Source organism: Gadus macrocephalus, chromosome 4 (genome assembly GCF_031168955.1).
Source record: "Gadus macrocephalus chromosome 4, ASM3116895v1".
Classification (NCBI taxonomy): Eukaryota; Metazoa; Chordata; class Actinopteri; order Gadiformes; family Gadidae; genus Gadus; species Gadus macrocephalus.
Window position 1 is genome coordinate 4552752 of NC_082385.1, and position 16173 is coordinate 4568924.

The 16173-nt window shown below is 53.0% G+C and overlaps 2 protein-coding genes across 4 annotated transcripts in view; one reads left to right on the forward strand and one right to left on the reverse strand.

Moving 5' to 3' along the window:
* The first annotated feature begins 247 nt into the window (after positions 1 to 247).
* Positions 248 to 16173, forward strand: part of cog5 (component of oligomeric golgi complex 5) — a 31544-nt gene continuing 15618 nt past the window's right edge. The window contains exons 1-6 of the mRNA XM_060048768.1: positions 248 to 377; positions 1203 to 1342; positions 1606 to 1663; positions 2274 to 2328; positions 2423 to 2492; positions 6381 to 6501. Of these exons, the coding sequence (XP_059904751.1) occupies positions 332 to 377; positions 1203 to 1342; positions 1606 to 1663; positions 2274 to 2328; positions 2423 to 2492; positions 6381 to 6501 (490 nt within the window). The 5' untranslated portion in view covers positions 248 to 331. The remainder of the gene's footprint in view (positions 378 to 1202; positions 1343 to 1605; positions 1664 to 2273; positions 2329 to 2422; positions 2493 to 6380; positions 6502 to 16173) is intronic.
* Positions 9367 to 14822, reverse strand: LOC132455022 (G-protein coupled receptor 22-like). Of its 3 annotated transcripts, none has more exons than XM_060048718.1 (5): positions 14428 to 14822; positions 13531 to 13730; positions 12573 to 12708; positions 12094 to 12240; positions 9367 to 11814 (listed from the first exon to the last, which is right to left on the reverse strand). In XM_060048718.1, exons 3-5 carry the CDS (start codon positions 12687 to 12689, stop codon positions 10687 to 10689), a joined length of 1392 nt encoding a protein of 463 aa, XP_059904701.1. In that variant the 5' UTR covers positions 12690 to 12708; positions 13531 to 13730; positions 14428 to 14822; the 3' UTR covers positions 9367 to 10686. The 3 variants fall into 3 exon arrangements, with proteins under 3 accessions (XP_059904701.1, XP_059904703.1, XP_059904702.1); XM_060048720.1 differs by having other exon boundaries at positions 13531 to 13735; XM_060048719.1 differs by having other exon boundaries at positions 13531 to 13771.

A 16173-nucleotide genomic window follows, 5' to 3' on the forward strand; every position in this document is an offset into this window, starting at 1 on the left:
CAACCTAATTAATATAATTTCTTTCGGCATTGATTCATTTATACTTGTAAATGCGTAGGACACAATTTCATATACCAGAGTAGAGGCGATCTCTAGCGGTAAGTAGCAGTCACTGCAGGCTCTGTAGACACAGTACTGAGCCCTAGCGGTCAGCAGCGGTCACTGCATGCTCTGTAGTCCCAGTACTATCCCCTAGCGGTCAGTAGCGGTCACTTCAGGCTCTGTCGTCAAGGTACTGTCCCCTAGCGGTCAGTAGCGGTCACTGCAGGCTCTGGAGTCGCACTGCTGATGTCATCGCTGGAGTCTGACGTCACGGAGATAAAGCGTCAACATGGAGGCGACAGAAGAATCTTCCACGAATTCACTTTTAAAAGATGGTAATTCTGTTCCTTTTTTCTTCTCCTTTCGTGCTTGATACTGTTCTGTGTTGTCGGTCCAAACGGAACGTGTTTGGAACGTTTAATTCATACTAGCAGTACTACTTATGATAGTAATAATATGAATGTGGTCGATGACAGCGGCTCACCGTCCATTCTCTCTTTGCCCCGTAAAAGAGAGACTGGACACTACTACTACTACTGAATACATCTAGTACTGAATAAATCTAATGGTACTGAATACATCTTGTACTGAATACATCTAATAGTACTAAATACATCTAGTGTTGAGGACATACCGGCTCTACTATGAGAAGTGTGTGGTTAAAACGTCGTTCTTCACTACAATGGACTTACAGGTAGATAGATAGATAGATAGATAGATAGAACTTTATTAATCCCACGGAGGGTAAATCCCTGTGTTACTGCAGAACACCAGCACTGGAAGACACAGGACATAATACAATAAAAATAGTAGTAGTGCTTAGGGAAACAAAAATATGCTAAAGTAAACATACAGAACATACAAGGCAAACAGGATATACAGAACAAAAAGTATAAACTATAAAGTGGCCCAGTGCCAGTACTTCACTATAGGTTAAAGTGTCTTAAATGTAATGTCAAAACAAAGTGCACCTGTAACGTCAGTGCACCGTCCTCTCAGTAGTGCACCATTCTCTCAGTAGAAGTCAGTACTTTTTGTGGATGAGGGCGATCCACCATATTGTTGGGTTTCTAAGGAAAAACTAGAGTCAGTTTCCTGAATCCTTCCTCGTTGTTGAAGCGTTGAACATTGGTTTATTCCCGGAACCGCCCTGTTTGCAGAGTGCTACGTGGACTTCCTGACGGAGAGCTTTGACGTGAAGACGTACACCGCCCAGGTCATCCACCATGCGATCATCACTGAGCAGCTGGCGAAGCTGGCTCAGGGCATCAGCCAACTGGACCGGGAGCTGCACAGCCAGGTAGACACACATGCACACGCACGCACACACACACACGCACAAATACAGACACAGACACAGCCTGGTACGCATTCACACACAGACACACACACAGCCTGATACACAAGCGCGCGCGCACGCACACACACACACACACACACACACACACACACACACACACACACACACACACACACACACACACACACACACACACACATCTCCATCTTGTCCTACCATCACACTGTTACCGACTCCATCTTGTCTCCTGCCCCGGTTGCCAGGTGGTTGCTAGGCATGAAGATCTGCTGGCCCAGGCCCCTGGGATAGAGTCACTGGAGGGTGAGTCTCCTGCTATGCACCATGATACCTGCATGTCTCCTGACTGACCACCAGATGGCACTGGTGTTCACCTAATTAAAGCCCTCAATGCAATGCTTCACTTCATGTTGAAATTAGCTTTACTTCCTGTAGGCTTTTATTTTTACTTTTAACACTTTGAAGAGGATTTCGAATTGAAATCCACACAATGTTACATATGAACAAGACAAACAAAGGTTTGTTCGGCGTTAACAGGGAATTATCTATTGAGTTTGGCTTTGCTAGAAAACGATGGAAAGAGAGGGAAGCATGTGTACGTCTTACATTCACCCTGGAGCGAAGTAGAGAAGAAGAAGTAGCGTTTGTGTTGTTGTTGTTTGGGCGGCATGTGGCTCAGGTGGTAGAGCGGGTCGGCTGGTAACCGGAAGGTCGCTGGTTCGATCCCCGGCTCCTCCTCACTGAGTGTCGAGGTGTCCCTGAGCAAGGCACCTCCCCACTAACTGTCGCCTTGCAAGACTGACACCGCCCTGGGTGTGTGAATGGGTGAACGTGAGGCGATATTGTAAAGCACTTTGAGTGGGGGATTGAGTAGCGCTGTATAAATGCCGTCCGTTTACCGTTTGTTCATCAGGGGTCCTCCAGATGATGCAGTCCAGGATCTACGCTCTTCAAGGGGCTGTTGACAGGTATGTCCCTCCTCCACGCACCCAGGGCCTCTATAAATACACCTTGATAAAGCGCCAGCCCTCCAATCACAGCGTGCGCTTGTTCCCACCCCAGGATGCGCTCTAAGATCGTGGACCCCTACAACAAGATCGTGGCCCGGACCACCCAACTCGCCAGGCTGCAGGTGAGGTCCAGCTCCTTGAGCTCCAGCCCGTACAAGCTGGGTGCTTGGGGGGTGGGGGGGGGGAGTATAATCGGGGGGGGGGGGGAGGGCCCCGATTATACTCCCAGGTGATAGTGTTGTTAGCCACTACAAGTAGTTTCAATATCTGCCCATCCCTGTGCCTTAGTGAGGTCTCTCGCCAGGCTGCAGGGGGGGGTCCGTTGGGAGATTGAGACTGTGAAAGCACCTCCTAGTCATGTGGTCATCCCGAATAGGGACGCGAACGAGGCGGTAGTGTGACCTGGAATGATTGCGACAGGCCTTGTTTGAGCTGGCGGCCACCTTGGTTGTAAAACACTAGCTTGGTTGGTACTGGATGTGATTCCCAGCCACCACTGAGAACCAGTTTGGCTCGCGTGCCGACCGGCGAAACAGGCCACCGACGGCCCTCCAGTCTGTTTGCGATGGTTTCATAACACACTCGGTCCCTGGTGCTGAGCGATCGCTCCGTTTACAGTCGGCTGGTGAAGGCGTGCACCGCGTGTGTGGGGGTGATTCGGCCTGTGCGTGCTTGTTCGTGCTTGTGCGTGTGTGTGTGTGTGTGTGCGTGCTCATGCTCGTTCTCGTCCGTGTGCGTGCGCGTGTGTGTGTGTGCGCGTACTGGTTCTCGTGCGTGGAGCGTGCCCGTGCGTGTGCGTACGTGTGAGTGCGTGTGTGCGTGCTCGTGCAAGCATCCCTGTGTGTTTGGGGGACGGAGCCTGTGACGTAAACCAGCGCGGCAGTAGGGCCTAAGATATGGGCTCGTACTGGTTCAACAGGATCGTCATTAGTATTTCCTGTTTGTGCACTATTCTTTATTAAGTGTGTGCATGTCTGTGAGAGTCTGTACGTGTGTGTGTGGCTGGCGTCAGGAAGAGGTCCATATGTCCGATCTGAACCGTGAGGACGTGACCCAGCAGGGGTTGTCTGTCTGAGTGCCGCGCTGACCGGGCTTTTCAAAATAAGAGTCACTTACTAGAACCATGTGTTAAGGCGACCTGACCTTTCTGGATATGAGCGAGGAGCCGTCTGTTCCCCTCCCCCCCCCCCGCTGGGGTGAGGCTGAGCGGAGACGGTCAGTATGTAAGCGATACGCGGTTGCCATGGGTCCCATTCCATCCTCCGTTATTTTACACCTCTCTGGGAGTCAGACCTTCACCGCGACCGCTAGAAGAGGCTCACGCCATCAAGCTCTACAAAGTGAACACCAGTCACTGCGTTTGTCATGTTGAGTCTATTTTAAACGGTTCTATAGTTTGTACTGAGTGTTCATCACTGCAGTGAAGCAGTGCGGCAAATGAACAGCCGATGGAGTCCGTTATGGAGTAGACCCACAGCGATGTAGTGAACCTTTCGTGGTTGTCTCCATCCCAGGGGCGGCCTGTGGCTCAGGAGGTAGAGCGGGTTGTCCGGTAACCAGAAGGTTGCTAGTTCAATCCCCTGCTCCTCTGTGTGTCCCCTGAGCAAGGCACCTCGACCCTGACTGCTCCCGACGAGCTGGCTGTCGCCTTGCGTGGTCGACACCGCCGTCGGTGTGTGCCTGAATGGGTGAATGTGAGGCCGTATTGTCAAGCGCTTTGAGTGGCCACTGGTTAGAAAAGCACGGCGTAAATGCAGTCCGTTGACCGTTTGTTTCCTTCCTGCGTAGCAGACATCAGAGAGGCTGTCGGCGACATTCAGGAGCCGTTACTTGAGTGTCGTAGGTTCGTCCGTCAGCCATTAGAGAGTTCAACGTGCTGTGAGAGAATCAGCGCCACTGTGGAGGGCTCTCAGCCGGAGCCCTGATGGATGTGGAACGACAATGTGATGGGAACTCGTTTATTTCTTTTTAGTTGAATAATCAGACTAATGGGATTTATGGATTATTGTTTGTGGCTTCGTCCGACTGGAATCGATGAGAGGAAAGTGAATAAGCGACTGTAGCAGCGGTCAAGTGTGTATCTGGTCCGGCACTGAGTGTCCCTGGTCCTGGTCTGTGTGCTGGTCCAGGTCTGAGTGTTGGCCCTGGTCCAGGTCTGAGTGTTGGTCCTGGTCTAAGTGCTGGTCCTGGTCTGAGTGCTGGTCCAGGTCTGAGTGTTGGTCCTGGTCCAGGTCTGAGTGCTGGTCCTGTTCTGAATGACTCTGGTCCTGGTCTAATGGTTGGTCCAGGTCTGAGTGTCCCTGGTCCTGGTCTAAGTGCTGGTCCAGGTCTAAGTGCTGGTCCAGGTCTAAGTGCTGGTCCAGGTCTGAGTGCTGGTCCAGGTTAGGGCTGGGACGACGCGTCGACGTAATCGACGACGTTGACGCATAAATTACGTCGACGCGAAAAATGCGCGTCGATTAAAAAAAAAAAAAAAAAAGGATGGGCGGCGCCGGAGCGTAGTTGCAACGCGAGTGGCTCCTCAGACTTTCATGAGTGCAAGGCGCCACGCACTCGTTCCTCTAAAGTATGGGAATTCTTTAATGTGAAATGAAATGATTCCGTGATATGTCGTCTTTGCAAAATGGAGATGACTTTCCATTCTAGCACCACGGCAATTCACCAGCTCCTGAAGAGGCGTCACCCGGTAGCAGCTGCAGATGACTGAGCACCGTAGAATTCTAAGAATGCATTACTTTGCACTTTTATTTTGGAATTTAAAGGCAATAAACATGTATTGAAATGTTAAGGAATTCAGATATGTAAATCAACATGTATAAATTGCTATTAGTCAATTAATGGGGAGATAATCGAGAATCGAATCGAATCGAAATCGAATCGGACTGAAAAAATGAATCGTTAGATGAATCGATGCATCGAAAAAATAATCGCTAGATTAATCGTTTAAAAAATTATCGTTTATCCCAGCCCTAGTCCAGGTCTGAGTGTCCCTGGTCCAGGTCTGAGTGTGCCTGGTCCAGGTCTGAGTGTCCCTGGTCCAGTTCTGAGTGCTGGTCCTGGTCTAAGTGCTGGTCCTGGTCTGAGTGCTGGTCCAGGTCTGAGTGTTGGTCCTGGTCCAGGTCTGAGTGCTGGTCCTGTTCTGAATGACTCTGGTCCTGGTCTAATGGTTGGTCCAGGTCTGAGTGTCCCTGGTCCTGGTCTAAGTGCTGGTCCAGGTCTAAGTGCTGGTCCAGGTCTAAGTGCTGGTCCAGGTCTGAGTGCTGGTCCAGGTTAGGGCTGGGACGACGCGTCGACGTAATCGACGACGTTGACGCATAAATTACGTCGACGCGAAAAATGCGCGTCGATTAAAAAAAAAAAAAAAAAAGGATGGGCGGCGCCGGAGCGTAGTTGCAACGCGAGTGGCTCCTCAGACTTTCATGAGTGCAAGGCGCCACGCACTCGTTCCTCTAAAGTATGGGAATTCTTTAATGTGAAATGAAATGATTCCGTGATATGTCGTCTTTGCAAAATGGAGATGACTTTCCATTCTAGCACCACGGCAATTCACCAGCTCCTGAAGAGGCGTCACCCGGTAGCAGCTGCAGATGACTGAGCACCGTAGAATTCTAAGAATGCATTACTTTGCACTTTTATTTTGGAATTTAAAGGCAATAAACATGTATTGAAATGTTAAGGAATTCAGATATGTAAATCAACATGTATAAATTGCTATTAGTCAATTAATGGGGAGATAATCGAGAATCGAATCGAATCGAAATCGAATCGGACTGAAAAAATGAATCGTTAGATGAATCGATGCATCGAAAAAATAATCGCTAGATTAATCGTTTAAAAAATTATCGTTTATCCCAGCCCTAGTCCAGGTCTGAGTGTCCCTGGTCCAGGTCTGAGTGTGCCTGGTCCAGGTCTGAGTGTCCCTGGTCCAGTTCTGAGTGCTGGTCCAGGTCTAAGTGCTGGTCCAGGTCTAAGTGCTGGTCCAGGTCTAAGTGTCCCCCTGTCCCCCCCAGGTGGCCTGTGACCTGCTGCGGAGGATCATCCGCATCCTGTTCCTCAGCAAGCGGCTCCAGGCCCAGCTGCAGGCGGGCAGCCGGGAGATCACCAAGGCAGCCCAGAGCCTCAACGAACTGGGTAGGAACCAGAGCTCCTCCCCCCTCCCCCCCCCCCCACACACACACACACACACACACACACACACACACACACACACACACACACACACACACACACACACACACACACACACACACGTGTGCTGGTCCGGACCGCTGCGTGGGGGTCCGAGGTATGACTATGAACCTGAGGTCTGGTGAACGGGGGTCAGGTTCCACCGGTCTCTGTTAATAATGCATCTGTTCGGTGTGACGAACAAACGTGCGTTAAACAACGGTGCGGTGACGAGGTGGGCTCAGCGGCTGCCGCGCCGCCGCCGGCGAGCGGGTGATGTCCGTTACGACGCCGCTCTCGGCTGTCCCACTGTACCACAGCGGGTCGGATAACTCGCTGTTAACAGGGTGGATTACACACCGCTTGTAGCCGTGGCAACAACGCGTCCGCCGGGAGTTCACCCGGGTTCAGACTGTGTTTGACCGGTTGTTTGTTATTGTGGTAAAGTGGGGTTGAGGGGGGGGGGGCCCCCCGAGACCACCCACCTGACCACCGTCCACCCCCACCTAAACTCCACCTAACTCTGCATACCTCCAACCTAACTCCAGCCTATACCTCCACCCTGTACCTCCACCCTGTACCTCCACCCTATATCTCCACCCTGTACCTCCACCCTAACCTCCACCCTATACCTCCACCCTATACCTCCACCTTAACTCCACCCTATACCTCCACCCTATACCTCCACCTTAACTCCACCCTATACCTCCACCCTATACCTCCACCTTAACTCCACCCTATACCTCCACCCTATACCTCCACCTTAACTCCACCCTATACCTCCACCTTAACTCCACCCTATACCTCCACCTTAACTCCACCCTATACCTCCACCTTAACTCCACCCTATACCTCTACCCTACTTCCATCCCACCTCCACCCTAACTCCACCCTATACCTCCACACCTCCACCCTAACTCCACCCTATACCTCCACACCTCCCCCCTAACTCCACCCTATACCTCCACACCTCCCCCCTAACTCCACCCTATACCACCACACCCCCACCCTACCTCCACCCTATACCACCACACCCCCACCCTACCTCCACCCTACCTCCACCCTATGCATCCACCCCACACCACACCTCCTCAGAAACGCAGTGCAGTGCACTGCAGGTGTTTTATAAATCACCCCCCCCCCCCCCCCTCCACCAAGCGTGTGCAGCATAAAGCTGCATTCTGTAAATAGCTCGATCCCCTCTCCTCCTCCAAGGACAGGGCTTGTTATGAAGTGTTCCCGGGCGCCCCAACTTCCTTGGCAGGGCTGGTGGACGGCCCCGCCGAGGGCGCCCTGACCTTCCGTCGGAAAAAAGCGCTATTGATGAGTGCTGTGTCACAGCTAGCGGCTATCTCCGTGCTATCGCGACGTTAGCTTTTGGTTTATTGCCCGCCAGTGGAGCGCGACAGCAGGGCTCGACGAGACCAGTGTTTTAACCCAGCTCCCGCTGTGTGTGTGTGTGTGTGTGTGTGTGTGTGTGTGTGTGTGTGTGTGTGTGTGTGTGTGTGTCCATTAAGCGTGTGGTGCACAAAGCAATCATTCTGCCTTTTTTGTAGTACACACACACACACACACACACACACACACTGTGTTGCCTTTCTTCATCTTGGAGGGAGGGAACGTGAAACCTGTTTCAGCTCGATCCTGAACTCTAAGCGGTGAGTTCTAAGGAGGAGGGGGGGGGGGCTGTCATTCCCATGGTAACGGCCCACACCCACTTTGTGCTGGCCGGTCTGCGTCGTCACGTGAGCGTTCACGATGCTGTGTATGAAGTAGGGCACACACACCGCTGCGTTACACTATAAGTATCCCAGAAGTTAACCCGTCTCTCGGGACGCCTCCGTCCGGACCCCCGCTGCCCAGAGGGAGCTCCCCCCCCCCCCCCCCCCTTACCGCTACCACCCCTCTTACGTACTTATTGTATGTTGTACGTCCTGGCAATTAATGTACGCACTACTTTTAAGTTGTATGTCCTGGAACAAAATGTACACGCTTATTCTATGTTTGTACGTCCTGGCACTTAAAAGCAGTACTTAGCATTGTGTAGCGTCTTATCCTAGCTATCTGTGTTGGCTATGGGTTATCGTAGCGATTGTTAACGACTTGGCTCTTGGTTCCATGAACAAACGCCAGGGCCCGGCCGCCTGGCGTTGGGCAGTGCCCGCAGTGACCGCTGCCCGGTCCTAATAAAGACCCCAGCCGAAGGTCAGCCCGGGGCAGATAAGACTCGAGTGCCTCTCATCGGGCTGATCTAGAGCGGCCCACTCGTTAGAGAACGCTCTCAGGAGGACGTGCCCCGCGTTATGATCCCTTCGCGACCGGGGCGGCAACGCGGCTCCGGAGGAAGAGCGTGTCGGCCCGGCCGTTCACCGGAAGGTCGCTAGTTCGATCCCCCGGCTCCTCCTCCTCCTGGAGCGTAGAGGTTGTCCCCGAGCGAGACGCCTCTCCCTCCCTGTTCCCGACGCGCTGGCTGTCGCCTTGCATGGTTGATGTCGCCGTCGCTGTGTGAACGGGTGCATGGGCGGGTGCATGAGGAGGTGAATGGTAGGCAATATTGTACACGGCTTTGGGTAGCCCGGGTTAGGAAAAAGTGCTGTATAAATGCAGTCCATTTAAAAATTTACTATGAGGACATGGTGTGCCCTGAGAGGGGATTGATCTGGGCGACCAGGAGGCATATCCCCCCCCCACCCCCGCTGTGGCAATCAGTCCAGCCCAGGACTCTCTCTCTCTCTCTCTCTGAGCCCTGCTGGTCTCTCTCTGTGTTGTGTGTGCGTACTGCACTGCAGTGAGACCTTCTACTTTCGTTTCACAGAAGGAATCAGGATGCAGGGTTTTGTTGTGTTTCTTTACTCCCATGACAACGTGGATAATGTGTTCAAATAAACCGTACATTTCTATGGAACATTTTCACAATATTCATACGAGTTAATCGGCATGTTATCACAAAGTTCACGTCCCCGTTGAAAAAAAAATTCTGCCTCAGTGTTGCTGACTCATTTTCAGCGCCTTTCAGATATTCCGTTTTTTGATTTTGACCATGAACCTAGTTTAGGTTCACATGTCCGAGTGACGTTAATCATAGCGGACGGGGTCGTGCCTTTGACCCTTTGACCTTTCTGAAATGTTCTGCACTCTCTCATCATTATGCAACTCACGGGCAGGACCTTCTTGGTCTGGGTGAAAGCCTGCGAGAGAGCCACTCTCAAACCCTCCAGCATATAGTTACATCTGAGCCTCCGTGCTCGTGTATCTGAGCTCATCTAATTTACCCTTAACTAACGGTTACCTCTGATAGCAAAGAACAAAGCCTGAGGTTTCTGGCGTGTCTCTGGCCTGTCAGGCCTCTATGGAACACAAATAGGTACATAGCCTTCTCCTCATGAAAGAAAGAATCATGGCGACTGAAACGATGCCTAGGAGAAGCAAAGTGTTATGTGTTGATGTGATCACCTGACAGATGGAGAGGGAGTCCCTACTGAGAGCTGTTTGGAAATAGACTTCACATGTCTCTATCACTGGCCAAACATGTCTGCTGGGACGCTGCCACTGAGTGCACCTTTTTATCCTCATTCAATACAAAAAGTGGACACGTACTATTAAATACTATTAATGAGTTCAAGAACTGTACATCTGTTACACACATTGGACTCATTTAGGAAAAACCGAAGAACAGACATCACTGCAGTTTAGAGTAAAGGTTCCTTACTGTAGTGGTGCTGACGCCAACCCATAACACCACTGATAAACACTCATTATCTCCCTAAATGAGCTGTGAAGCCCGGATATAGCCTATTGTTCTTTTAATCGCGGTACTATTTAATACAGAATTCAGCTCAGTTTATTGCTGCAAAAGTATGTCTCAAACATCTACACAAGCAACTGATGCCAGCCCCGGTTCAGAGTGGATCTTCTGGGCGAGATCTCCCTCATCGAACGCTTCCCCGGAGCATCTCGCAAGCTTACCCTACGACAAACGAGAACTCAAGATAACGTTTTGTTTACACCTGGAAGCCTTTTTTTTTTGCAACCACGTTTTTTTTTAAAGGAATTTTGCCCCTCCTCCTCGGAAGCCCGGGAGTCTCTACGGATCAGTCACCGTATTCCGTAACGTTCCTCGTTCCCCCGGAAACATATTCCAAGCCAGAGTTACTCAACGTTCTCCGAGGAGAGACACTTCTGTCGGGCCTCTGCGTCCTCGAAGGTGACCTTCTTGTTCCTCTTGGGGTCGATCCAGGAGTTGTGGATGACCACGTTGGGGGTGGGGTCGGCCTCCACCACGGACACCACCCTCTTCTTCATCTTGCTCTTGAGCACCTTCTGGAACTTCTGGCGCGTGAAGGCGTAGAGCAGCGGGTGGAAGATGGTGGTGCCGTAGGCCATGACCAGGAAGGCCAGCCGCAGGCGCGCCGTGAAGCCACTGGGGCCCGCGCTGAGGATGACGGTGTTGAGCACCGTGATGGGCGTCCAACACAGCAGGAAGGTGGAGATGATCAGCAGGGACATCTTGAAGACCCTCCGCTGGCGCTCCCGCCGCTCGCGGTGCCGCTTCACGGCCCTCCGCAGGGCGATGATGACCGACACGGAGGCCCTCATGCCCATGGTGGCGCCGGAGCCCCCTCGGACCCCCGTGCTGCTCTGCGACGCGCCGTCCGTGGACTCGGCCGCCGCCCCCGCACCCGCACCCGCACCTGCCGCCGCCGCCGCCGGTGGCGGCGGGGTCGTCATGGAGATGGCCTTCTTCCTCGGCGGCGGCTTCTTCTTGGGCGGGTTGTGCTGGAAGCGCGTGCCGATGCGGATGTTGAGCGCCTGCAGGATCTTGTAGTAGGTGACCAGCATGACGAGCGCCGTGAAGAAGAAGATGGGGATCTGGGCCAGCAGGTGGTAGTACAGGCCGGGCTCGGTCGAGTACTCGTTGGCGTGGGCCGTCCCGCTGACGGCGGCGACGGCGGCGGCGGCGGCGGCGGCGGTCCGGTTCAACGGGTCCGCCCCGGCCTGGCTGAAGAAGCCCACCTCCACGAAGGGCACCAGGAAGCTGAGGCCGGACAGGGCCCAGATGAAGGCCAGCAGGGCCACCACGCGGCCCATGGTCAGCATGCGGTTGGCGGGCCGCACGGAGATGTCGTAGCGGTCCACCGTGATGGCCAGCACGTTGGCGGCCGTGGCCACGCTGGCGAAGGAGACGCAGGCCTCGTGGAAGCAGCTGAGCAGGGCGGCGTCCGACTCCAGGGGCAGCAGGATCACCACGGCCGTCAGCGGGATGCAGCCCACGCACACCTGGAGGGGGGGGGGGGGGGGGAGGAGCCAGGCCGGGAACGTCGTTAAAGGTCCCATATTATACAACCAGGAGTGAGCGTTCGCTACATGCCACTGGGTAGGCTGGTAGACTGATCTATCCAGCACACATCTAGGTGGACACGCCCGCTTGTGATGTCACTAGATGCCGATTTTCAAAACGTTCTTATAATGGCTACACCGGTTGGTATAATATGGGACCTTTTATGTGAAAGAAACCACACACATATTGAGGGGTTAGGGGGCGGCGCTGGGACTCACCAGCACATCGAGCACGTGCAGGTTCATGGTGACGATGTTGGAGACGGAGCTGACCAGGTTCTGCTTCATGCAGTACAGCACCAGCACGGTGAGGTTGGAGCTCAGGCCCAGCACCATCTCCAGGATCAGGAGGCTGGTCAGGGCGACCTGGGGGGGGGGGCGCACGGTGTTCAGTCAGGGTTGGTGACAGGTAACCGGTTCAGAAAGTGTTGTGAGTCAACCATCTGATTCTGATCATCACGAACCAAGACGTACGAATAATAAGCAGAAGCTGTTCCATTACCTCCTCCAGGCACTTCCTGAGTTTCAGCGCGTACGCTTGCTTCTTTGATAAAAGTGCATTTCGTAGCAGTGGTCATACGTTGTAAGTAGAACATTAAGCTCAGACGACAACCGATTCGAATCCTTATACAAACCTCACCCTGCCTGATCTCAACCTGGCCTATCCGTTCATATTAGTCACTGTGATGCGGACGTACTTGGAAGCTGAGTGGGTAGACGTCCATGTCTGCGCTGGTGTCGTCTTCCCCAGTGTCCAAGACGGTCAGGTTGCTCATGGTGGCTGCTAAGCTCAGCACCGGGGAGATGTGCATCATCCTCAGTGGCGCTGGAGTGCTGGGGAGAGCAGGTCGGTGTGGGGACAGGACACATCAGCAAGGAGCCAAGGCAGAGCGAGCCTTGGCTGCAGCATGCACCTCTTCAGTCACAGGTTGAATAATGTTTGACAAGTCGGATACAACATCGGTGATCGTTGGTGTCGCCTGTTGGTGACTACTAAGACACACATTCACATCGGTGTCTCTTTGTATCCCTGGTAACACTGCTTGTCTTAATAGTTTTAGTCAAGAGCAGACTTTGAATGCATGTGTCGGGCTTGGTTATGAGATTCGATTTGTAGGATTGCTTCAGGGTTATCGTTGTTACTCGTTGTAAAGATGATGGGGGGCCAAACAGGGGTGACTTTCCATCCGTGGGGTTCCGAATAGCACAGACCCACCCTCAAGCCCTGGCCTGTACACTAACTCTGGGGAGCTCGGCTTTCCCCTAACTACGGAGACCCGCGGGCCGCTGAGGGGAATGTACACAACGGCTAAACCTTTGTTAGGCCTTCAGTCCAGACCTGGGGAATACATGGCCTTCTAGAGAGCTGTAGGCACTGGACAGGTTCCAGCGGTGGAGATGTAGAATCTCTACATCTCCACACGTTGGAGTAAAACACATTCAATATTTGAGCAAACAGCTAAATATGGAGCGTCTATTTTGATAACCTCGCAGCTCTTTTTTTTTTAAAGTCGGAACTCCTCAGTTCCTGTTCGTCCCATGTAAACATATGCGTTGTGTGCGGTGTGTATATATACGGTGGATCGTCCTGATGGATGATCTGGGGGATGCGATGTTCCAGGAGGGGCTTAAAGGTGTTTACTGTGTTGAACTCACCCCCCATCCCAGTGGACTGCTCTCCCGAGTCCCAGCTCAGCCAGCCGGACCCGACCCCGCCATCCTGGTGAGGACCCTTTGTACCCGGGGTGGTCGGGGTTAGACCCAGGGCTGGGGGTGTTCCTCCGGGTCCCCTCCTACTCCTAATCCAGTCGACTAAGTCCACAGCAAGGACTGGGCTGATGTGTTTTCCTCCACCTCTGGTCTCCGCCAGACAAGGACAAGAGGGTGGGGGTGAGAGCTGATTGTGAATTAGTGAGAACACTGAGACCGGTCCCTCCCTCCCTCCCTCCCTCCCTCCTCTCCAGGGCTGTTGTACAACCGGATCAATGCTCTCCTTCATTAGCTGCTGTGTCCCGCTGTTGTCCCCTTACGCCCAGGCCTGAGGCCTCCAGTGTGTCCCCCTCCGTCAGCTCTCTGTCCTCTCTGCCTCCTCTCTCGGTCGTCTCTCCCTCGTCTCTCCCCCCTCTCTCTGCCGTCTCTCCCTCCTCTCTCTGTCGTCCCTCTGTCGTCTCTCCCTCCTCTCTCTGTCGGCTCTCCCTCCCCTCTCTCTTGTCTCTCCTTCCTTTCTCCATCAGCTCTCTGTCCTATCTCCCCCCTCTCTCCCTTCTCTCTCCCTTCTCTCTCTGTCGTCTCTCTGTCGTCTCTCCCTTCTCTCTCCCTTCTCTCTCTGTCCTCTCTCCGTCCTCTTTCTGTCAGCTCTCCCCCCTCGCTCCGTCAGCTCTCCCCCCTCTCTCCCCCCTCTCTCTGTCGCCTCTCCCTCGTCTCTCCCCCCTCTCTCTGTCGTCTCTCCCCCCTCTCTCCCCCCTCTCTCTGTCGTCTCTCCCCCCTCTCTCTGTCAGCTTTCCCTCAGCACCGAGATATGAAGACCGGCTCAGTCATCCTTTATTTATCCACCTATTCCTCGGCCGTCCTCCTCCTCCTCCTCGTCCCAAAGCCTGAGCTCCACGTTATAATCCACCGTATCTCGTAGTCTCCCGGGCGTCGCTCCACGGAGACACCGAGAGAGAACCTGGATCTGTGGAGCAGTGTGTTCTGTGTTCTGCCTCCCTGGATGTCCTCTGAGGTAAGCACCTGAACCCAAGGTCAGAGCGCCCGGTAGGGGTCACCGGCGGGGGGGGGGGGTGGGGGGGCCCTTGCTGGGGCAGTGGGCGTGACCCCGTCTGACCTTCACCGCTTCCCCGCGCCTCCGATGGAGAGACAATGGGTCCATGCAGACGGTGACATCATCTCGGCCAGGCGGCTGTCGCCAACGGTTACGCCTGGCCCCCACCCATCGCCTCGCGTGTTACGGACCTGAGGGGGGAAGGAGGGCGGTAACTATGGGTTACAACTGGTTAACCAACAGGAGGCGACGGGGAACATCACAGCCGCCTCTGCTGTTATCTCTTCATCTTCTTCTTCTGTGTGTGTGTGTGTGTGTGTGTGTGTTAAAAGGTTAGTTGTCAGTAGATTGTCGTGCATCTCAGGAAATCTTTTTTTAGATGTGAAAATGCTACGCTAGGCCGCTACAGTCGTTAGCTCGGTCTGTGTAGCTAACGCTAGGCCGCTACAGTCGTTAGCCCGGTCTGTGTAGCTAACGCTAGGCCGCTACAGTCGTTAGCCCGGTCTGTGTAGCTGACGCTAGCCCGCTACAGTAGTTAGTGTTGTCTGTATAGCTACGCTAGGCCGCTACAGCCGTTAGCCCCGTCTGTGTAGCTACAATAGGCCGCTACAGCCGTTAGCATGGTCTGTGTAGCTGATCCATCTTGTTCACTATCTTCACTATGAATAATTAAGTACTTGTTATTGACAGTCAAACGTCGGATATGAAGAGTACAGTTTCATATCGGTTTATCTTGTTATTTCAGCAATTGAAAGGCTTTTGTTTTTGCTGCTTAAATGTACCCTAGATTAATTGTATAGATAGATTCACTCACCAGACTCTATTGACTAGAGCTTGATTCATAAGATAGATTCACTCACTAGACTATTTTGAATAGAGCTTGTTTCATGAGATAAATTCACTAACTAGACTAGTGAATAGAGACAGACTAATCTGATGGTATAATCTCCCAAGAGGTTCAAGTGAATAGAGTTATGTTCATTCAGAAGGTTCATTGTATAGTGATAACAATCGCGTGTTCTGAATTATCATAGGGCTTTGTGTGTGTGTGTGTGTTAGTGTGTGTGAGTGCATGTTTGTGTGCGTGAGTAAGTGAGTGTGCTGCACGTGTGAGTGTGTGCATGTGAGCCAGCGTGTCTGCGTTTGTGCGTGCGCATGCTACTCATGTGTGTGTGCGTGCGCATGTGAATGCGTGCTGGTGTGTGTGCGTGTGCATGTACTCTCTGCTCTTCACTCTGCTCCTCATCACCTGAGAACCACATCGCTCTCGCACTGAACGGGCTACGTGGATATGAATTAGTGACCACACACGTGCATGATTGATTACACACTCACACACACACCCACACGTGCACGCTGTGTTCATAACGAGTGATTACACGCACGCACGCACACAAACACACACACACACACACACACACACACACACACACACACACACACACACACACACACACACACACACACGTGCACGCTGTGTTCATGTAAATGAGTGAGTACAGACGCACACGTGTTGTACACACACACACACACGCTGT

What these genes read in the sequence shown, in the direction of transcription:
- LOC132455022 (XM_060048718.1), bottom strand. Translation starts at nt 12,689, where the DNA reads ATGATGCACATCTCCCCGGTGCTGAGCTTAGCAGCCACCATGAGCAAC. An exon ending in TCTACCCACTCAGCTTCCAA is followed by an intron (nt 12,241 to 12,572) that starts GTACGTCCGCAT and finishes CCCCCCCCCCAG; the next exon opens with GTCGCCCTGACCAGCCTCCT. An exon ending in TGCACGTGCTCGATGTGCTG is followed by an intron (nt 11,815 to 12,093) that starts GTGAGTCCCAGC and finishes CCCCCCCTCCAG; the next exon opens with GTGTGCGTGGGCTGCATCCC.